Source organism: Oncorhynchus keta, unplaced genomic scaffold (assembly GCF_023373465.1).
Source record: "Oncorhynchus keta strain PuntledgeMale-10-30-2019 unplaced genomic scaffold, Oket_V2 Un_contig_6067_pilon_pilon, whole genome shotgun sequence".
Taxonomy (NCBI): domain Eukaryota; kingdom Metazoa; phylum Chordata; class Actinopteri; order Salmoniformes; family Salmonidae; genus Oncorhynchus; species Oncorhynchus keta.
Window position 1 is genome coordinate 1 of NW_026288657.1, and position 22913 is coordinate 22913.

The window sequence follows — 22913 nt, forward strand, 5'->3', positions numbered from 1 at the left end:
CTCCAGCGTGCGCTGGGCCACCAGGATCCAGGACGTGTTCACGGTGGCCAAGCTTCTGGCTCTGGGACTCATCATAGCTGTGGGACTGGTGCAGATCTGCAGAGGTGAGGACACACACACACACACACACACACACACACACACACACACACACACACACACACACACACACACACACACACACACACACACACACACACACACACACACACACACACACACACACACACACACACACACACGTATGCAGGCAGGCACACGCAGTTCCGTTGCCAAATCATTCTACATATCTGTATTATCAGTTTAACCTGGGTTAGAGTATCTTATCTGGGAACGGGGTTCTGCTAACGGGGCTCCAAATTCGAACAACAGAAATCTCTTAAATCTAATTTCTCAAACAAACAAGTATTAGGCACCATTTTAAAGATACAATTCTCGTTAATCCAGTCACAGTGTCTGATTTAAAAAATGCTTTACAGCGAAAGCTCCACAAACGATTATGTTAGGTCACCACCAAGTCACCGGAAAACACAGCCATTTTTCGGACAAACACACAGAGGTCTGAGACACACGGACACAAACACACAGAGGTCTGAGACACACGGACAAACACACAGAGGTCTGAGACACACAGACAAACACACAGAGGTCTGAGACACACGGACAAACACACAGAGGTCTGAGACACACGGACAAACACACAGAGGTCTGAGTCACACGGACCAACACACAGAGGTCTGAGTCACACGGACAAACACACAGAGGTCTGAGACACACGGACCAACACACAGAGGTCTGAGACACACGGACAACACACAGAGGTCTGAGACACACAGAGGTCTGAGCACACGGACCAACACACAGAGGTCTCACACGGACCAACACACAGAGGTCTGAGACACGGAAACACACAGAGGTCTGAGTCACACGGACACAAACACACAGAGGTCTGAGTCACACGGACCAAACACACAGAGGTCTGAGACACACAGACAAACACACAGAGGTCTGAGACACACGGACACACAGAGGTCTGAGTCACACGGACCAACACACAGAGGTCTGAGTCACACGGACACAAGCACACAGAGGTCTGAGTCACAAGCACACAGAGGTCTGAGACACACGGACAAACACACAGAGGTCTGAGACACACGGACAAACACACAGAGGTCTGAGACACACAGACAAACACACAGAGGTCTGAGTCACACGGACACACAGAACAGTCACACAGACCAACACTGAGAGGTCTGAGACACACACGGACACAAACACACAGAGGTCTGAGACACACGGACAAACACACAGAGGTCTGAGACACACGGACCAACACACAGAGGTCTGAGACACACGGACAAACACACAGAGGTCTGAGACACACGGACAAACACACAGAGGTCTGAGTCACACGGACCAACACACAGAGGTCTGAGTCACACGGACAAACACACAGAGGTCTGAGACACATGGACAAAACACACAGAGGTCTGAGTCACACGGACAAACACAGAGGTCTGAGACACCGATGTAATTTTTCTGATAAACTAGAGTTAAACATTCTTGAAGCGTCCAGTTTTAACCCCAAAAGTCTCAGTGTCACAAACAAGAGTCGCTTTTGTTCTCACTTGCCAGCTGTCCTTATAATTGTCTCTGAGTCACAGGATAAATGTGAGTTTCAACTGCTTCTTTAGGATGCTCCTCACCATACTGATTACAGTCATTACCTTCAGGTCACATGACAGGAGTGAGGAAATGAATAGCCTCTGCTGCCACCTGGTGGACGTGTCTAGACACTACCACAGATAGAATAACGAGCCAGATATTTCACCGGATGTATAAATGTGAAGCTTTTTGATGGCGTTTCCATTCCTTGTGGCTGCTGGGAGATTAAACTCCTGGCCTGGCCTGTTGGCTGCTGGGAGATTCAACTCCTGGCCTGGTGGATGCTGGGAGATTAAACTCCTGGCCTGGTGGCTGCTGCCCTGTAGAGGTGGGAGTTGAAAAGGAGAAATTGACTGTCTAACTGTCTAGCTAGCCCTATCCCTATCACTATCATACAGTCACTGGGCCCTGGCCAGTTTGGGGAGGGTTAGAGGCAGGCGGAGAGAGGCAGGCGGAGAGAGGCAGGCGGAGAGAGGCAGGCAGAGAGAGGCAGGCAGAGAGGCAGGAGAGAGAGAGGCAGGCGGAGAGATGCAGGCGGAGAGAGGCAGGCGGAGAGGCAGGCGGAGAGAGGCAGGCGGAGAGGCAGGCAGACGGAGAGAGGCAGGCGGAGAGGCAGGCGGAGAGAGGCAGGCGGAGAGCAGGCAGGCGGAGAGAGGCAGGCAGGGAGAGGCAGGCAGAGAGAGGCAGGCGGAGAGATGCAGGCGGAGAGAGGCAGGCAGAGAGAGGCAGGCAGAGAGAGGCAGGCGGGAGAGAGGCAGGCGCAGAGGCAGGCGGAGAGAGGCAGGCGGAGAGGAGGCAGGCGGAAGGCAGAGGCAGGCGGAAGGGGCAGGCGGAGAGAGGCAGGCGGGAGAGAGGCAGGCGGGAGAGGCAGGCGGAGAGATGCAGGCGGAGAGAGGCAGGCGGAGAGAGGCAGGCGGAGAGGGGCAGGCGGAGAGAGGCAGGCGGAGAGAGGCAGGGCGGAGAGAGGCAGGCAGGGAGAGAGGCAGGCGGAGAGAGGGCATGGAGAGAGGCAGGCGGAGAGAGGCAGGCGGAGAGAGGCAGACGGAGGAGAGAGGCAGGGGAGAGAGGCAGGAGAGAGGCAGACGGAGAGAGGCAGGCGGAGAGGCAGGCGGAGAGAGGCAGGCGGAGAGAGGCAGGCATGGAGAGAGGCAGGCGGAGAGAGGCAGGCGGAGAGAGGCAGGCAGAGAGAGGCAGGCGGAGAGAGGCAGGCGGAGAGGGAGGCAGGCGGAGAGGCAGGCGGAGAGCAGGCAGGCGGAGAGGGGCAGGCGGAGAGAGGCAGGCATGGGAGAGAGGCAGACGGAGAGAGGCAGAGAGAGGGGCAGGCGGAGAGAGGCAGGCGGAGAGGGGCAGGCGGAGAGAGGCAGGCAGAGAGGGGCAGGCGGAGAGAGGCAGGCAGAGAGGGTCAGGCGGAGGAGAGGCAGGCAGGAGAGAAGCAGGCAGAGAGAGGCAGGCGGAGAGAGGCAGGCGGAGAGAGGCAGGCGGAGAGAGGCAGCGGAGAGAGGCAGGCGGAGAGAGGCAGGCGGAGAGAGGCAGGCGGAGAGAGGCAGGCGGAGAGAGGGAGGCAGGCGGAGAGAGGCAGGCGGAGAGAGGCAGGCAGAGAGAGGCAGACGGGAGAGAGGCAGGCGGAGAGGGGCAGGCGGAGAGAGGCAGGCGGAGAGGGGCAGGCGGAGAGAGGCAGGCAGAGAGGGGCAGGCGGAGAGAGGCAGGCAGAGAGGTCAGGCGGAGAGAGGCAGACGGGAGAGAGGCAGGCAGAGAGGAGGCAGGGGAGAGAGGCAGACGGAGAGAGGCAGGCGGAGAGAGGCAGACGGAGAGAGGCGGGGCGGGAGAGAGGCAGGCGGAGAGAGGCAGACGGAGAGAGGCAGGCAGAGAGGGGCAGACGGAGAGAGGCAGGCGGAGAGAGGCAGACAGAGAGAGGCAGGCAGAGAGGCAGACGGAGAGAGGCAGACGGTGAGAGGCAGGCGGAGAGGCAGACGGAGAGAGGCAAGCGGAGAGAGGCAGACGGAGAGAGGCAGGCGGGAGAGGCAGGCGGAGAGGCAGGCAGAGAGAGGCAGGCGGAGAGAGGCAGGCGGGAGAGAGGCAGGCGGAGAGGCAGGCGGAGAGGCAGGCGGAGAGAGGCAGGCGGAGAGAGGCAGGCGGAGAGAGGCAGGCGGAGAGAGGCAGGCGGGAGAGAGGCAGGCGGACAGAGGCAGGCGGAGAGGCAGGCAGGCAGGCAGAGAGGGGCATAGAGGAAAGGCGGAGAGAGGCAGGCGGAGAGGCAGGCGGCGGAGAGGCAGGCGGAGAGAGGCAGGCGGAGAGAGGCAGACGGAAAGGGGCAGGCGGAGAGAGGCAGGCGGAGAGAGGCAGGCAGAGAGAGGCAGGCAGAGATAGTTTAGCCTTGTTCACACTAGCAGTTTGAAGTGACTCAATCATATTTTTTTGCATACATGATTTGAATCTGATCTTTTTTCCCTGCAGTCTGAACAGCCAAAAAGCACATGGAATCAGATATGGGGCGGCAGGGTAGCCTAGTGGTTAGAGTGGAGGGGCGGCAGGGTAGACTAGTGGTTAGAGTGGAGGGGCGGCAGGGTAGACTAGTGGTTAGAGTGGAGGGGGCGGCAGGGTAGCCTAGTGGTTAGAGTGGAGGGCGGCAGGGTAGCCTAGTGGTTAGACTGGAGGGGCGGCAGGTAGACTAGTGGTTAGAGTGGAGGGCGGCAGGTAGACTAGTGGTTAGAGTGGAGGGGCGGCAGGGTAGCCTAGTGGTTAGAGTGGAGGGCGGCAGGGTAGCCTAGTGGTTAGAGTGGAGGGCGGCAGGGTAGCCTAGTGGTTAGAGTGGAGGGCGGCAGGGTAGCCTAGTGGTTAGAGTGGAGGGGCGGCAGGGTAGCCTAGTGGTTAGAGTGGAGGGGCAGGCAGGGTAGCCTAGTGGTTAGAGTGGAGGGGCGGCAGGTAGACTAGTGGTTAGAGTGGAGGGGCGGCAGGGTAGACTAGTGGTTAGAGTGGAGGGCGGCAGGGTAGCCTAGTGGTTAGAGTGGAGGGGCGGCAGGGTAGCCTAGTGGTTAGAGTGGAGGGCGGCAGGGTAGACTAGTGGTTAGAGTGGAGGGCGGCAGGGTAGCCTAGTGGTTAGAGTGGAGGGGCGGCAGGGTAGCCTAGTGGTTAGACTGGAGGGGCGGCAGGTAGACTAGTGGTTAGAGTGGAGGGGCGGCAGGTAGACTAGTGGTTAGAGTGGAGGGCGGCAGGGTAGCCTAGTGGTTAGAGTGGAGGGGCGGCAGGGTAGCCTAGTGGTTAGAGTGGAGGGCGGCAGGGTAGCCTAGTGGTTAGAGTGGAGGGCGGCAGGGTAGCCTAGTGGTTAGAGTGGAGGGCGGCAGGGTAGCCTAGTGGTTAGAGTGGAGGGCGGCAGGGTAGCCTAGTGGTTAGAGTGGAGGGGCGGCAGGTAGACTAGTGGTTAGAGTGGAGGGGCGGCAGGGTAGACTAGTGGTTAGAGTGGAGGGGCGGCAGGGTAGCCTAGTGGTTAGAGTGGAGGGCGGCAGGGTAGCCTAGTGGTTAGAGTGGAGGGGCGGCAGGGTAGCCTAGTGGTTAGAGTGGAGGGCGGCAGGGTAGCCTAGTGGTTAGAGTGGAGGGCGGCAGGTAGCCTAGTGGTTAGAGTGGAGGGCGGCAGGGTAGACTAGTGGTTAGAGTGGAGGGCGGCAGGGTAGCCTAGTGGTTAGAGTGGAGGGCGGCAGGGTAGACTAGTGGTTAGAGTGTAGGGGCGGCAGGGTAGCCTAGTGGTTAGAGTGGAGGGGCGGCAGGGTAGCCTAGTGGTTAGAGTGGAGGGCGGCAGGGTAGCCTAGTGGTTAGAGTGGAGGGGTGGCAGGGTAGCCTAGTGGTTAGAGTGGAGGGGCGGCAGGGTAGCCTAGTGGTTAGAGTGGAGGGACGGCAGGGTAGCCTAGTGGTTAGAGTGGAGGGCGGCAGGGTAGCCTAGTGGTTAGAGTGGAGGATGGCAGGGTAGCCTAGTGGTTAGAGTGGAGGGCGGCAGGTAGACTAGTGGTTAGAGTGGAGGGGCGGCAGGTAGACTAGTGGTTAGAGTGGAGGGCGGCAGGGTAGCCTAGTGGTTAGAGTGGAGGGCGGCAGGGTAGCCTAGTGGTTAGAGTGGAGGGGCGGCAGGGTAGCCTAGTGGTTAGAGTGGAGGGGTGGCAGGGTAGCCTAGTGGTTAGAGTGGAGGGGCGGCAGGGTAGACTAGTGGTTAGAGTGGAGGGGGTGGCAGGGTAGCCTAGTGGTTAGAGTGGAGGGGCGGCAGGGTAGACTAGTGGTTAGAGTGGAGGGGCGGCAGGGTAGCCTAGTGGTTAGAGTGGAGGGGCGGCAGGGTAGCCTAGTGGTTAGAGTGGAGGGGCGGCAGGGTAGCCTAGTGGTTAGAGTGGATGGGCGGCAGGGTAGCCTAGTGGTTAGAGTGGAGGGACGGCAGGGTAGCCTAGTGGTTAGAGTGGAGGGGCGGCAGGGTAGCCTAGTGGTTAGAGTGGAGGGATGGCAGGGTAGCCTAGTGGTTAGAGTGGAGGGCGGCAGGTAGACTAGTGGTTAGAGTGGAGGGGCGGCAGGTAGACTAGTGGTTAGAGTGGAGGGCGGCAGGGTAGCCTAGTGGTTAGAGTGGAGGGCGGCAGGGTAGCCTAGTGGTTAGAGTGGAGGGCGGCAGGGTAGCCTAGTGGTTAGAGTGGAGGGCGGCAGGGTAGCCTAGTGGTTAGAGTGGAGGGCGGCAGGGTAGCCTAGTGGTTAGAGTGGAGGGCGGCAGGGTAGCCTAGTGGTTAGAGTGGAGGGCGGCAGGTAGACTAGTGGTTAGAGTGGAGGGCGGCAGGGTAGACTAGTGGTTAGAGTGGAGGGCGGCAGGGTAGCCTAGTGGTTAGAGTGGAGGGGCGGCAGGGTAGCCTAGTGGTTAGAGTGGAGGGGCGGCAGGGTAGCCTAGTGGTTAGAGTGGAGGGGCGGCAGGGTAGCCTAGTGGTTAGAGTGGAGGGCGGCAGGGTAGCCTAGTGGTTAGAGTGGAGGGCGGCAGGGTAGACTAGTGGTTAGAGTGGAGGGACGGCAGGGTAGCCTAGTGGTTAGAGTGGAGGGCGGCAGGGTAGACTAGTGGTTAGAGTGGAGGGCGGCAGGGTAGCCTAGTGGTTAGAGTGGAGGGCGGCAGGGTAGCCTAGTGGTTAGAGTGGAGGGGCGGCAGGGTAGCCTAGTGGTTAGAGTGGAGGGGCGGCAGGGTAGCCTAGTGGTTAGAGTGGAGGGGCGGCAGGGTAGACTAGTGGTTAGAGTGGAGGGCGGCAGGGTAGCCTAGTGGTTAGAGTGGAGGGGCGGCAGGGTAGCCTAGTGGTTAGACTGGAGGGCGGCAGGTAGACTAGTGGTTAGAGTGGAGGGGCGGCAGGTAGACTAGTGGTTAGAGTGGAGGGCGGCAGGGTAGCCTAGTGGTTAGAGTGGAGGGGCGGCAGGGTAGCCTAGTGGTTAGAGTGGAGGGGCGGCAGGGTAGCCTAGTGGTTAGAGTGGAGGGCGGCAGGGTAGCCTAGTGGTTAGAGTGGAGGGGTGGCAGGGTAGCCTAGTGGTTAGAGTGGAGGGCGGCAGGGTAGCCTAGTGGTTAGAGTGGAGGGGCGGCAGGTAGACTAGTGGTTAGAGTGGAGGGCGGCAGGGTAGACTAGTGGTTAGAGTGGAGGGGCGGCAGGGTAGCCTAGTGGTTAGAGTGGAGGGCGGCAGGGTAGCCTAGTGGTTAGAGTGGAGGGGCGGCAGGGTAGCCTAGTGGTTAGAGTGGAGGGGCGGCAGGGTAGCCTAGTGGTTAGAGTGGAGGGGCGGCAGGGTAGCCTAGTGGTTAGAGTGGAGGGGCGGCAGGGTAGACTAGTGGTTAGAGTGGAGGGCGGCAGGGTAGCCTAGTGGTTAGAGTGGAGGGCGGCAGGGTAGACTAGTGGTTAGAGTGTAGGGCGGCAGGGTAGCCTAGTGGTTAGAGTGGAGGGCGGCAGGGTAGCCTAGTGGTTAGAGTGGAGGGGCGGCAGGGTAGCCTAGTGGTTAGAGTGGAGGGGTGGCAGGGTAGCCTAGTGGTTAGAGTGGAGGGCGGCAGGGTAGCCTAGTGGTTAGAGTGGAGGGACGGCAGGGTAGCCTAGTGGTTAGAGTGGAGGGCGGCAGGGTAGCCTAGTGGTTAGAGTGGAGGGATGGCAGGGTAGCCTAGTGGTTAGAGTGGAGGGGCGGCAGGTAGACTAGTGGTTAGAGTGGAGGGCGGCAGGTAGACTAGTGGTTAGAGTGGAGGGCGGCAGGGTAGCCTAGTGGTTAGAGTGGAGGGGCGGCAGGGTAGCCTAGTGGTTAGAGTGGAGGGCGGCAGGGTAGCCTAGTGGTTAGAGTGGAGGGGGGTGGCAGGGTAGCCTAGTGGTTAGAGTGGAGGGGCGGCAGGGTAGTCTAGTGGTTAGGGTGGAGGGGTGGCAGGGTAGCCTAGTGGTTAGAGTGGAGGGGCGGCAGGGTAGACTAGTGGTTAGAGTGGAGGGGCGGCAGGGTAGCCTAGTGGTTAGAGTGGAGGGGCGGCAGGGTAGCCTAGTGGTTAGAGTGGAGGGGCGGCAGGGTAGCCTAGTGGTTAGAGTGGATGGGCGGCAGGGTAGCCTAGTGGTTAGAGTGGAGGGACGGCAGGGTAGCCTAGTGGTTAGAGTGGAGGGCGGCAGGGTAGCCTAGTGGTTAGAGTGGAGGGATGGCAGGGTAGCCTAGTGGTTAGAGTGGAGGGCGGCAGGTAGACTAGTGGTTAGAGTGGAGGGGCGGCAGGTAGACTAGTGGTTAGAGTGGAGGGGCGGCAGGGTAGCCTAGTGGTTAGAGTGGAGGGCGGCAGGGTAGCCTAGTGGTTAGAGTGGAGGGCGGCAGGGTAGCCTAGTGGTTAGAGTGGAGGGGCGGCAGGGTAGCCTAGTGGTTAGAGTGGAGGGGCGGCAGGGTAGCCTAGTGGTTAGAGTGGAGGGCGGCAGGGTAGCCTAGTGGTTAGAGTGGAGGGCGGCAGGTAGACTAGTGGTTAGAGTGGAGGGCGGCAGGGTAGACTAGTGGTTAGAGTGGAGGGCGGCAGGGTAGCCTAGTGGTTAGAGTGGAGGGCGGCAGGGTAGCCTAGTGGTTAGAGTGGAGGGGCGGCAGGGTAGCCTAGTGGTTAGAGTGGAGGGGCGGCAGGGTAGCCTAGTGGTTAGAGTGGAGGGCGGCAGGGTAGCCTAGTGGTTAGAGTGGAGGGCGGCAGGGTAGACTAGTGGTTAGAGTGGAGGGACGGCAGGGTAGCCTAGTGGTTAGAGTGGAGGGGCGGCAGGGTAGACTAGTGGTTAGAGTGGGGGGGCGGCAGGGTAGCCTAGTGGTTAGAGTGGAGGGGCGGCAGGGTAGCCTAGTGGTTAGAGTGGAGGGCGGCAGGGTAGCCTAGTGGTTAGAGTGGAGGGGTGGCAGGGTAGCCTAGTGGTTAGAGTGGAGGGGCGGCAGGGTAGCCTAGTGGTTAGAGTGGAGGGACGGCAGGGTAGCCTAGTGGTTAGAGTGGAGGGGTGGCAGGGTAGCCTAGTGGTTAGAGCGTTGGACTAGTAACCGGAAGGTTGCGATATATACATATATATATATACATATATATATATATATATATACTGTGTATCAGGGAGTATCTGTCTGCCATTAAACACTGTATCAGGAAGTATCTGTTTGCCATTAAACACTGTGTATCAGGGAGTATCTGTCTGCCATTAAACACTGTATCAGGAAGTATCTGTCTGCCATTAAACACTGTATCAGGAAGTAGTCTGTCTGCCATTAAACACTGTGTATCAGGGAGTATCTGTCTGCCATTAAACACTGTGTATCAGGGAGTATCTGTCTGCCATTAAACACTGTATCAGGAAGTATCTGTCTGCCATTAAACACTGTATATCAGGAAGTAGTCTGTCTGCCATTAAACACTGTATCAGGAAGTAGTCTGTCTGCCATTAAACACTGTATCAGGAAGTATCTGTCTGCCATTAAACACTGTATCAGGAAGTATCTGTCTGCCATTAAACACTGTATCAGGAAGTATCTGTCTGCCATTAAACACTGTATCAGGGAGTATCTGTCTGCCATTAAACACTGTATCAGGAAGTAGTCTGTCTGCCATTAAACACTGTATTAGGAAGTATCTGTCTGCCATTAAACACTGTATCAGGAAGTATCTGTCTGCCATTAAACACTGTATCAGGAAGTAGTCTGTCTGCCATTAAACACTGTATCAGGGAGTATCTGTCTGCCATTAAACACTGTGTATCAGGGAGTATCTGTCTGCCATTAAACATCAGGAAGTATCTGTCTGCCATTAAACACTGTATCAGGAAGTATCTGTCTGCCATTAAACATCAGGAAGTAGTCTGTCTGGATAGGAATCATGTCCCAGATTGGAACAAGCACCATCGGATACTGGAGATCTCTCCGTCTGGTCACATGTTGAATCACTACTGTCTCACTACTCACTTGCTGTCACGCCTCTTTCGACTGAGGGCTGGTGTTGATGATGATGGTGTGTGTGTGTTCTTTCAGAAGCAATCCTCATCAGTAAAATCTTAATCTAGGCTCTCTCTCTCTCTCTCTCTCTCTGTCTGTCTCCCTCTCTCTGTCTGTCTCTCTCTGTCTGTCTGTCTCTCTCTGTCTCTCTGTCTGTCTGTCTCTCTCTGTCTCTCTCTGTCTCTCTGTCTCTCTGTCTGTCTGTCTCTCTCTGTCTCTCTCTGTCTCTCTCTGTCTCTCTCTCTCTCTCTCTGTCTCTCTCTCTCTCTCTCTGTCTCCCTCCCACCAGGTCACTATGATGCTCTGAGACCCAGTCAGGCGTTTGAGTTCACACGGGACCCGTCTGTCGGTCAGATAGCTCTGGCTTTCCTCCAGGCCTCCTTCGCCTTCAGCGGCTGGAACTTCCTGAACTACGTCACTGAGGAGGTGGTGGAGCCACGCAAGTAAGGATAGATCTCTAGATTTAGGCTACGTCCCAATTTAATCAGGATAGATCTCTAGATTTAGGATGCGTCCCAAATTAATCAGGATAGACCTCTAGATGTAGGCTACGTCCCAATTTAATCAGGATAGACCTCTAGATGTAGGCTACGTCCCAATTTAATCAGGATAGACCTCTAGATGTAGGCTACGTCCCAATTTAATCAGGATAGACCTCTAGATGTAGGCTACGTCCCAATTTAATCAGGACAGACCTCTAGACCTCTAGATGTAGGCTACGTCCCAATTTTTTAACCTTCTAACAAGGTGTGCGCTTGCACACTCTCTGTTATGAATTTCAAAGCATCGGTCTGCTCTAAACATAAGCTGAAGTGCACACTTCAGGAGAAGGGTGGAGAATCGGAGCGCAACGAACTGTGTCGTCAGATCGCCATCTGGTGGTGGCAAAGGGAAGAGCACCTGTTGTCATACATTAATATATGGACTTTACGTGTGGTCATGTTGTGGCAGTTTCCTTATTGCTTCCAATGCTCAGATTATATTCATTAACTTTACTGTCTCACTGCTGTCTAATGGGTTGACTGTCTCACTGCAGTCTCATGAGTTGACTGTCTCACTGCTGTCTAATGAGTTGACTGTCTCACTGCTGTCTAATGGGTTGACTGTCTCACTGCTGTCTCATGAGTTGACTGTCTCACTGCTGTCTAATGGGTTGACTGTCTCACTGCTGTCTAATGGGTTGACTGTCTCACTGCTGTCTAATGGGTTGACTGTCTCACTGCTGTCTCATGAGTTGACTGTCTAATGGGTTGACTGTCTCACTGCTGTCTAATGAGTTGACTGTCTCACTGCTGTCTAATGGGTTGACTGTCTCACTGCTGTCTAATGGGTTGACTGTCTAATGAGTTGACTGTCTCACTGCTGTCTAATGGGTTGACTGTCTCACTGCTGTCTAATGAGTTGACTGTCTCACTGCTGTCTAATGGGTTGACTGTCTCACTGCTGTCTAATGGGTTGACTGTCTCACTGCTGTCTAATGAGTTGACTGTCTCACTGCTGTCTAATGGGTTGACTGTCTCACTGCTGTCTAATGAGTTGACTGTCTCACTGCTGTCTAATGGGTTGACTGTCTCACTGCTGTCTAATGGGTTGACTGTCTCACTGCTGTCTAATGAGTTGACTGTCTCACTGCTGTCTAATGAGTTGACTGTCTCACTGCTGTCTAATGGGTTGACTGTCTCACTGCTGTCTAATGGGTTGACTGTCTAATGGGTTGACTGTCTAATGGGTTGACTGTCTCACTGCTGTCTAATGGGTTGACTGTCTCACTGCTGTCCAATGAGTTGACTGTCTCACTGCTGTCTAATGAGTTGACTGTCTCACTGCTGTCTAATGGGTTGACTGTCTCACTGCTGTCTAATGGGTTGACTGTCTAATGGGTTGACTGTCTAATGGGTTGACTGGCACCTGTAATATAATGTACTGTTTTACAGGAACCTGGTATATTACTGTAAAATATGTCTCTTATCTCAGGAACCTGCCCCGGGCTATCTACATATTACTGTAATATAATGTACTGTTTTACCGGAACTATGTATATTACTGTAAAATATGTCTCTTATCTCAGGATCCTTCCCCGGGCTATCTACATATTACTGTAATATAATGTACTGTTTTACAGGAACTTGGTATATTACTGTAAAATATGTCTCTTATCTCAGGAACCTGCTCCCAGCCATCTACATATTACTGTAATATATTATTACAGTACTATATTACTGTAATATATTGTACTGTTTTACAGGAACCTGGTATATTACTGTAAAATATGTCTCTTATCTCAGGAACCTGCTCCCAGCCATCTACATATTACTGTAATATATTATTACAGTAGTATATTACTGTAATATAATGTACTGTTTTACAGGAACCTGGTATATTACTGTAAAATATGTCTCTTATATCAGGAACCTGCCCCGGGCTATCTACATATTACTGTAATATATTATTACCAGGTAATAACATGGCTATATACAGGAAGTACCAGGTAATAACATGGCTATATACAGGAAGTACCAGGTAATAACATGGCTATATACAGGAAGTACCAGGTAATATATTATTACAGTACTATATTACTGTAATATATTGTACTGTTTTACAGGAACTTTGTATATTAGTGTAAAATATGTCTCTTATCTCAGGAACCTGCCCCGGGCTATCTACATATCCATTCCCCTGGTGACGTTAGTCTACACTCTGACCAACATTGCATACTTCTCCTCCATGACCCCCGAAGAGCTGTTGGCATCCAACGCCGTGGCCGTGGTGAGAATTAATTAATTAATTCATCTATACATAAAATAATAGAAACGTTATAACACTTAATAATTAAGTCATAATAAATACACAATGAGTAACAATAATAAGCCTATATACAGGAAGTACCAGGTAATAACATGGCTATATACAGGAAGTACCAGGTAATGACATGGTTATATACAGGAAGTACCAGGTAATAACATGGCTATATACAGGAAGTACCAGGTAATAACATGGCTATATACAGGAAGTACCAGGTAATAACATGGCTATATACAGGAAGTACCAGGTAATAACATGGTTATATACAGGAAGTACCAGGTAATAACATGGCTATATACAGGAAGTACCAGGTAATAACATGGCTATATACAGGAAGTACTAGGTAATAACATGGCTATATACAGGAAGTACCAGGTAATAACATGGCTATATAAAGGGAGTACCAGGTAATAACATGGCTATATACAGGAAGTACCAGGTAATAACATGGCTATATACAGGAAGTACCAGGTAATAACATGGCTATATACAGGAAGTACCAGGTAATAACATGGCTATATACAGGAAGTACCAGGTAATAACATGGCTATATACAGGAAGTACCAGGTAATAACATGGTTATATACAGGAAGTACCAGGTAATAGATAGATAATAGACAGTAACAGCAGTATAATGTAGGTAGGGGTACAGGATAGATAATAGACAGTAACAGCAGTATACTGTAGGTAGGGGTAAAGGATAGATAATAGACAGTAACAGCAGTATACTGTAGGTAGGGGTAAAGGATAGATAATAGACAGTAACAGCAGTATACTGTAGGTAGGGGTAAAGGATAGATAATAGACAGTAACAGCAGTATACTGTAGGTAGGGGTAAAGGATAGATAATAGACAGTAACAGCAGTATACTGTAGGTAGGGGTAAAGGATAGATAATAGACAGTAACAGCAGTATACTGTAGGTAGGGGTAAAGGATAGATAATAGACAGTAACAGCAGTATACTGTAGGTAGAGGTAAAGGATAGATAATAGACAGTAACAGCAGTATACTGTAGGTAGGGGTAAAGGATAGATAATAGACAGTAACAGCAGTATACTGTAGGTAGGGGTAAAGGATAGATAATAGACAGTAACAGTATACTGTAGGTAGGGGTAAAGGATAGATAATAGACAGTAACAGCAGTATACTGTAGGTAGGGGTAAAGGATAGATAATAGACAGTAACAGCAGTATACTGTAGGTAAAGGATAGATAATAGACAGTAACAGCAGTATACTGTAGGTAGGGGTAAAGGATAGATAATAGACAGTAACAGCAGTATACTGTAGGTAGGGGTCAAGGATAGGTAATAGACAGTAACAGCAGTATATTGTAGGTAGGGGTCAAGGATAGATAATAGACAGTAACAGCAGTATACTGTAGGTAGGGGTCAAGGATAGGTAATAGACAGTAACAGCAGTATACTGTAGGTAGGGGTAAAGGATAGATAATAGACAGTAACAGCAGTATACTGTAGGTAGGGGTAAAGGATAATAGACAGTAACAGCAGTATACTGTTGGTAGGGGTAAAGGATAGATAACAGACAGTAACAGTAGTATACTGTAGGTAGGGGTAAAGGATAGATAATAGACAGTAACAGCAGTATACTGTAGGTAGGGGTAAAGGATAGATAATAGACAGTAACAGTAGTATACTGTAGGTAGGGGTAAAGGATAGATAATAGACAGTAACAGCAGTATACTGTAGGGGTAAAGGATAGATAATAGACAGTAACAGCAGTATACTGTAGGTAGGGGTAAAGGATAGATAACAGACAGTAACAGCAGTATACTGTAGGTAGGGGTAAAGGATAATAGACAGTAACAGCAGTATAATGTAGGTAGGGGTAAAGGATAGATAATAGACAGTAACAGCAGTATACTGTAGGGGTAAAGGATAGATAATAGACAGTAACAGCAGTATACTGTAGGTAGGGGTAAAGGATAGATAATAGACAGTAACAGCAGTATACTGTAGGGGTAAAGGATAGATAATAGACAGTAACAGCAGTATACTGTAGGTAGGGGTAAAGGATAGATAATAGACAGTAACAGCAGTATAATGTAGGTAGGGGTAAAGGATATATAATAGACAGTAACAGCAGTATACTGTAGGTAGGGGTAAAGGATAGATAATAGACAGTAACAGCAGTATAATGTAGGTAGGGGTAAAGGATAGATAATAGACAGTAACAGCAGTAGACTGTAGGTAGGGGTAAAGGATAGATAATAGACAGTAACAGCAGTATACTGTAGGTAGGGGTAAAGGATAGATAATAGACAGTAACAGCAGTATACTGTAGGTAGGGGTAAAGGATAGATAATAGACAGTAACAGCAGTATACTGTAGGTAGGGGTAAAGGATAGATAATAGACAGTAACAGCAGTATACTGTAGGTAGGGGTAAAGGATAGATAATAGACAGTAACAGCAGTATACTGTAGGTAGGGGTAAAGGATAGATAATAGATGCTCCATACCAGGCGGTGATGCAACCAGTCAGGATGCTCTCGATGGTGGAGTTGTAGAACTTTTTGAGGATCTGAGGACACATGCCAAACTTTTCAGTCTCCTGAGGGGTAATAGGTTTTGTCGTGTCCTCTTCATGACTGTCTTGGTGTGCTTGGACCATGTTAGTTTGTTGGTGATGTGGACAACAAGGAACTTGAAGCTCTCGTTCTCGAACTTGAAGCTCTTGTTCCACTACGTCCCGGTTGATGAGAATGGGGGCATGCTCGGTCCTCCTTTTCCTTTAGTCCACAATCATCTCCTTTGTCTTGATCACATTGAGGGAGAGGTTGTTGTCCTGGCACCACACGGCCACGTCTTTGACCTCATTCCTATTGGCTGTCTCATCGTTGTCGGTGATCGGGCCTACCACTGTCTCTCTGCTGCCTTGGCAGGAACTAATGGGGATCCATAATAAGCTCCAGGAAGAGTAGCTGCTGCCTTGGCAGGAACTAATGGGGATCCATAATTAACCCCAGGAAGAGTAGCTGCTGCCTTGGCAACAGGAACTAATGGGGATCCATAATTAACCCCAGGAAGAGTAGCTGCTGCATTGGCAACAGGAACTAATGGGGATCCATAATAAACCCCAGGAAGAGTAGCTGCTGCCTTGGTAACAGGAACTAATGGGGATTCATAATAAACCCCAGGAAGAGTAGCTGCTGCCTTGGCAACAGGAACTAATGGGGATCCATAATAAACCCCAGGAAGAGTAGCTGCTGCCTTGGCAACAGGAACTAATGGGGATCCATAATAAACCCCAGGAAGAGTAGCTGCTGCCTTGGCAGGAACTAATGGGGATCCATAATAAACCCCAGGAAGAGTAGCTGCTGCCTTGGCAGGATCTAATGGGGATCCATAATAAACCCCAGGAAGAGTAGCTGCTGCCTTGGCAGGAACTAATGGGGATCCATAATTAACCCCAGGAAGAGTAGCTGCTGTCTTGACAGGAACTAATGGGGATCCATAATAAACCCCAGGAAGAGTAGCTGCTGCCTTGGCAGGAACTAATGGGGATCCATAATAACCCCCATGAAGAGTAGCTGCTGCCTTGGCAACAGGAACTAATGGGGATCCATAATAAACCCCAGGAAGAGTAGCTGCTGCCTTGACAACAGGAACTAATGGGGATCCATAATAAACCCCAGGAAGAGTAGCTGCTGCCTTGGCAGGAACTAATGGGGATCCAGAATAAACCCCCAGGAAGAGTAGCTGCTGCCTTGGCAACAGGAACTAATGGGGATCCAGAATAAACCCCCAGGAAGAGTAGCTGCTGCCTTGGCAACAGGAACTAATGGGGATCCATAATAAACAAATAAATATGGTTATTTAACAGTTAACTTTCTGTGGTTGTTTGTTTGTTTTTTAAAGGTTGTTTAATGATTGTTGAATGGTTTTCTACAGACATTTGGTGAGAAGTTGCTGGGCGTATTCTCCTGGGTGATGCCCATCTCTGTAGCTCTGTCTACATTCGGAGGAATCAACGGCTATCTCTTCACTTCATCCAGGTACTACTAGTCTCATAATATAGTGGTTCTCAACCTCTCCTCTGGGGACAGCCCCAATATAGTCAGTGGTTCTCAACCTCTCCTCAGGGGACAGCCCCAATATAGTCAGTGGTTCTCAACCTCTCCTCAGGGGACAGCCCCAATATAGTCAGTGGTTCTCAACCTCTCCTCAGGGGACAGCCCCAATATAGTCAGTGGTTCTCAACCTCTCCTCAGGGGACCGCCCCAATATAGTCAGTGGTTCTCAACCTCTCCTCAGGGGACTACCCCAATATAGTCAGTGGTTCTCAACCTCTCCTCAGGGGACCGCCTCAATATAGTCAGTGGTTCTCAACCTCTCCTCAGGGGACAGCCTCAATATAGTCAGTGGTTCTCAACCTCTCCTCAGGGGACAGCCTCAATATAGTCAGTGGTTCTCAACCTCTCCTCTGGGGACCGCCTCAATATAGTCAGTGGTTCTCACCCTCTCCTCAGGGGACCACCCCAATATAGTCAGTGGTTCTCAACCTCTCCTCAGGGGACCGCCCCAATATAGTCAGTGGTTCTCAACCTCTCCTCAGGGGACCGCCCCAATATAGTCAGTGGTTCTCAACCTCTCCTCAGGGGACAGCCTCAATATAGTCAGTGGTTCTCAACCTCTCCTCTGGGGACCGCCCCAATATAGTCAGTGGTTCTCAACCTCTCCTCAGGGGACCGCCCCAATATAGTCAGTGGTTCTCAACCTCTCCTCTGGGGACAGCCCCAATATAGTCAGTGGTTCTCAACCTCTCCTCTGGGGACCGCCCCAATATAGTCAGTGGTTCTCAACCTCTCCTCTGGGGACCGCCCCAATATAGTCAGTGGTTCTCAACCTCTCCTCTGGGGACCGCCTCAATATAGTCAGTGGTTCTCAACCTCTCCTCTGGGGACCGCCCCAATATAGTCAGTGGTTCTCAACCTCTCCTCAGGGACCGCCCCAATATAGTCAGTGGTTCTCAACCTCTCCTCAGGGGACCGCCCCAATATAGTCAGTGGTTCTCAACCTCTCCTCAGGGGACCGCCCCAATATAGTCAGTGGTTCTCAACCTCTCCTCTGGGGACAGCCCCAATATAGTCAGTGGTTCTCAACCTCTCCTCTGGGGACCGCCCCAATATAGTCAGTGGTTCTCAACCTCTCCTCTGGGGACCGCCCCAATATAGTCAGTGGTTCTCAACCTCTCCTCTGGGGACCGCCCCAATATAGTCAGTGGTTCTCAACCTCTCCTCTGGGGACCGCCCCAATATAGTCAGTGGTTCTCAACCTCTCCTCAGGGGACCGCCCCAATATAGTCAGTGGTTCTCAACCTCTCCTCAGGGGACCGCCCCAATATAGTGGTTCTCAACCTCTCCTCAGGGGGACAGCCCCAATATAGTCAGTGGTTCTCAACCTCTCCTCAGGGGGACAGCCCCAATATAGTCAGTGGTTCTCAACCTCTCCTCAGGGGACCACCTCAATATAGTGGTTCTCAACCTCTCCTCAGGGGACAGCCTCAATATAGTCAGTGGTTCTCAACCTCTCCTCAGGGGACCACCTCAATATAGTCAGTGGTTCTCAACCTCTCCTCAGGGGACCACCTCAATATAGTGGTTCTCAACCTCTCCTCAGGGGACCACCTCAATATAGTCAGTGGTTCTCAACCTCTCCTCAGGGGACCGCCCCAATATAGTCAGTGGTTCTCAACCTCTCCTCAGGGGACTACCCCAATATAGTCAGTGGTTCTCAACCTCTCCTCAGGGGACAGCCTCAATATAGTCAGTGGTTCTCAACCTCTCCTCAGGGGACAGCCCCAATATAGTCAGTGGTTCTCAACCTCTCCTCAGGGGACCGCCCCAATATAGTCAGTGGTTCTCAACCTCTCCTCAGGGGACAACCCCAATATAGTCAGTGGTTCTCAACCTCTCCTCAGGGGACAGCCTCAGTATAGTCAGTGGTTCTCAACCTCTCCTCAGGGGACCGCCCCAATATAGTCAGTGGTTCTCAACCTCTCCTCAGGGGACAACCCCAATATAGTCAGTGGTTCTCAACCTCTCCTCAGGGGACAGCCTCAATATAGTCAGTGGTTCTCAACCTCTCCTCTGGGGACCACCTCAATATAGTCAGTGGTTCTCAACCTCTCCTCAGGGGACCACCCCAATATAGTCAGTGGTTCTCAACCTCTCCTCAGGGGACCGCCCCAATATAGTCAGTGGTTCTCAACCTCTCCTCAGGGGACAGCCTCAATATAGTCAGTGGTTCTCAACCTCTCCTCAGGGGCACCGCCCCAATATAGTCAGTGGTTCTCAACCTCTCCTCGGGGGACCGCCCCAATATAGTCAGTGGTTCTCAACCTCTCCTCAGGGGACCGCCTCAATATAGTCAGTGGTTCTCAACCTCTCCTCAGGGGACCGCCCCAATATAGTCAGTGGTTCTCAACCTCTCCTCAGGGGACAGCCCCAATATAGTCAGTGGTTCTCAACCTCTCCTCAGGGGACCACCCCAATATAGTCAGTGGTTCTCAACCTCTCCTCAGGGGACCGCCCCAATATAGTCAGTGGTTCTCAACCTCTCCTCAGGGGACCACCCCAATATAGTCAGTGGTTCTCAACCTCTCCTCAGGGGACCGCCCCAATATAGTCAGTGGTTCTCAACCTCTCCTCAGGGGACCGCCCCAATATAGTCAGTGGTTCTCAACCTCTCCTCAGGGGACAGCCCCAATATAGTCAGTGGTTCTCAACCTCTCCTCAGGGGACCGCCTCAATATAGTCAGTGGTTCTCAACCTCTCCTCAGGGGACCGCCCCAATATAGTCAGTGGTTCTCAACCTCTCCTCAGGGGACCGCCCCAATATAGTCAGTGGTTCTCAACCTCTCCTCAGGGGACCGCCCCAATATAGTGGTTCTCAACCTCTCCTCAGGGGACCGCCCCAATATAGTCAGTGGTTCTCAACCTCTCCTCAGGGGACCGCCCCAATATAGTGGTTCTCAACCTCTCCTCAGGGGACCGCCCAAATATAGTCAGTGGTTCTCAACCTCTCCTCAGGGGACCGCCCCAATATAGTCAGTGGTTCTCAACCTCTCCTCAGGGGACAGCCTCAATATAGTCAGTGGTTCTCAACCTCTCCTCAGGGGACCGCCCCAATATAGTGGTTCTCAACCTCTCCTCAGGGGACAGCCTCAATATAGTGGTTCTCAACCTCTCCTCAGGGGACCGCCCCAATATAGTCAGTGGTTCTCAACCTCTCCTCAGGGGACCGCCCCCAATATAGTCAGTGGTTCTCAACCTCTCCTCAGGGGACAGCCCCAATATAGTGGTTCTCAACCTCTCCTCAGGGGACCGCCCCAATATAGTCAGTGGTTCTCAACCCTCTCCTCGGGGACCGCCCCAATATAGTGGTTCTCAACCCTCTCCTCAGGGGACCGCCTCAATATAGTCAGTGGTTCTCAACCCTCTCTCCTCAGGGGACCGCCCCAATATAGTCAGTGGTTCTCAACCTCTCCTCAGGGGACCGCCTCAATATAGTCAGTGGTTCTCAACCTCTCCTCAGGGGACCGCCCCAATATAGTCAGTGGTTCTCAACCTCTCCTCGGGGACAGCCCCAATATAGTCAGTGGTTCTCAACCTCTCCTCAGGGGACCGCCTCAATATAGTCAGTGGTTCTCAACCTCTCCTCAGGGGACCGCCCCAATATAGTCAGTGGTTCTCAACCTCTCCTCAGGGGACCGCCCCAATATAGTCAGTGGTTCTCAACCTCTCCTCAGGGGACCGCCCCAATATAGTGGTTCTCAACCTCTCCTCAGGGGACCGCCCCAATATAGTCAGTGGTTCTCAACCTCTCCTCAGGGGACCGCCCCAATATAGTGGTTCTCAACCTCTCCTCAGGGGACCGCCCAAATATAGTCAGTGGTTCTCAACCTCTCCTCAGGGGACCGCCCCAATATAGTCAGTGGTTCTCAACCTCTCCTCAGGGGACAGCCTCAATATAGTCAGTGGTTCTCAACCTCTCCTCAGGGGACCGCCCCAATATAGTGGTTCTCAACCTCTCCTCAGGGGACAGCCTCAATATAGTGGTTCTCAACCTCTCCTCAGGGGACCGCCCCAATATAGTCAGTGGTTCTCAACCTCTCCTCAGGGGACCGCCCCAATATAGTCAGTGGTTCTCAACCTCTCCTCAGGGGACAGCCCCATATATAGTGGTTCTCAACCTCTCCTCAGGGGACCGCCCCAATATAGTCAGTGGTTCTCAACCTCTCCTCGGGGACCGCCCCAATATAGTGGTTCTCAACCCTCTCCTCGGGGACCGCCTCAATATAGTCAGTGGTTCTCAACCCTCTCCTCGGGGACCGCCCCAATATAGTCAGTGGTTCTCAACCTCTCCTCAGGGGACAGCCTCAATATAGTCAGTGGTTCTCAACCTCTCCTCAGGGGACCGCCCCAATATAGTCAGTGGTTCTCAACCTCTCCTCGGGGACCGCCCCAATATAGTCAGTGGTTCTCAACCTCTCCTCAGGGGACAGCCCCAATATAGTCAGTGGTTCTCAACCTCTCCTCAGGGGACCGCCTCAATATAGTCAGTGGTTCTCAACCTCTCCTCAGGGGACCGCCCCAATATAGTCAGTGGTTCTCAACCTCTCCTCTGGGGACCGCCTCAATATAGTCAGTGGTTCTCAACCTCTCCTCAGGGGACCGCCTCAATATAGTCAGTGGTTCTCAACCTCTCCTCAGGGGACCACCCCAATATAGTCAGTGGTTCTCAACCTCTCCTCAGGGGACCGCCCCAATATAGTCAGTGGTTCTCAACCTCTCCTCAGGGGACCGCCCCAATATAGTCAGTGGTTCTCAACCTCTCCTCAGGAGACCACCTCAATATAGTCAGTGGTTCTCAACCTCTCCTCAGGGGACCGCCTCAATATAGTCAGTGGTTCTCAACCTCTCCTCAGGGGACAGCCCCAATATAGTCAGTGGTTCTCAACCTCTCCTCAGGGGACCACCCCAATATAGTCAGTGGTTCTCAACCTCTCCTCAGGGGACCGCCTCAATATAGTCAGTGGTTCTCAACCTCTCCTCAGGGGACCACCTCAATATAGTCAGTGGTTCTCAACCTCTCCTCAGGGGACAACCCCAATATAGTCAGTGGTTCTCAACCTCTCCTCAGGGGACCGCCCCAAAATAGTCAGTGGTTCTCAACCTCTCCTCAGGGGACCGCCTCAATATAGTCAGTGGTTCTCAACCTCTCCTCAGGGGACCGCCCCAATATAGTCAGTGGTTCTCAACCTCTCCTCAGGGGACCACCCCAATATAGTCAGTGGTTCTCAACCTCTCCTCAGGGGACCGCCCCAATATAGTCAGTGGTTCTCAACCTCTCCTCAGGGGACCGCCTCAATATAGTCAGTGGTTCTCAACCTCTCCTCAGGGGACCACCTCAATATAGTCAGTGGTTCTCAACCTCTCCTCAGGGGACCGCCCCAATATAGTCAGTGGTTCTCAACCTCTCCTCAGGGGACCGCCCCAATATAGTCAGTGGTTCTCAACCTCTCCTCAGGGGACCGCCTCAATATAGTCAGTGGTTCTCAACCTCTCCTCAGGGGACAGCCCCAATATAGTCAGTGGTTCTCAACCTCTCCTCAGGGGACAGCCTCAATATAGTCAGTGGTTCTCAACCTCTCCTCAGGGGACAGCCTCAATATAGTCAGTGGTTCTCAACCTCTCCTCAGGGGACAGCCTCAATATAGTCAGTGGTTCTCAACCTCTCCTCAGGGGACCACCTCAATATAGTCAGTGGTTCTCAACCTCTCCTCAGGGGACCGCCCCAATATAGTCAGTGGTTCTCAACCTCTCCTCAGGGGACAGCCTCAATATAGTCAGTGGTTCTCAACCTCTCCTCAGGGGACCGCCTCAATATAGTCAGTGGTTCTCAACCTCTCCTCAGGGGACCGCCTCAATATAGTCAGTGGTTCTCAACCTCTCCTCAGGGGACAGCCTCAATATAGTCAGTGGT

The 22913-nt window shown here is 52.4% G+C and overlaps 1 protein-coding gene across 1 annotated transcript in view; it reads left to right on the top strand.

Moving 5' to 3' along the window:
* Positions 1-4: 4 nt before the first annotated feature.
* LOC127925674 (asc-type amino acid transporter 1-like) overlaps positions 5-22913 on the top strand; it is a gene marked incomplete at its 5' end in the record, with an annotated part of 39575 nt that continues 16666 nt past the window's right edge. The window contains 4 exons of the mRNA XM_052510683.1: positions 5-104; positions 10391-10544; positions 12747-12870; positions 16818-16921. Of these exons, the coding sequence (XP_052366643.1) occupies positions 5-104; positions 10391-10544; positions 12747-12870; positions 16818-16921 (482 nt within the window). The remainder of the gene's footprint in view (positions 105-10390; positions 10545-12746; positions 12871-16817; positions 16922-22913) is intronic.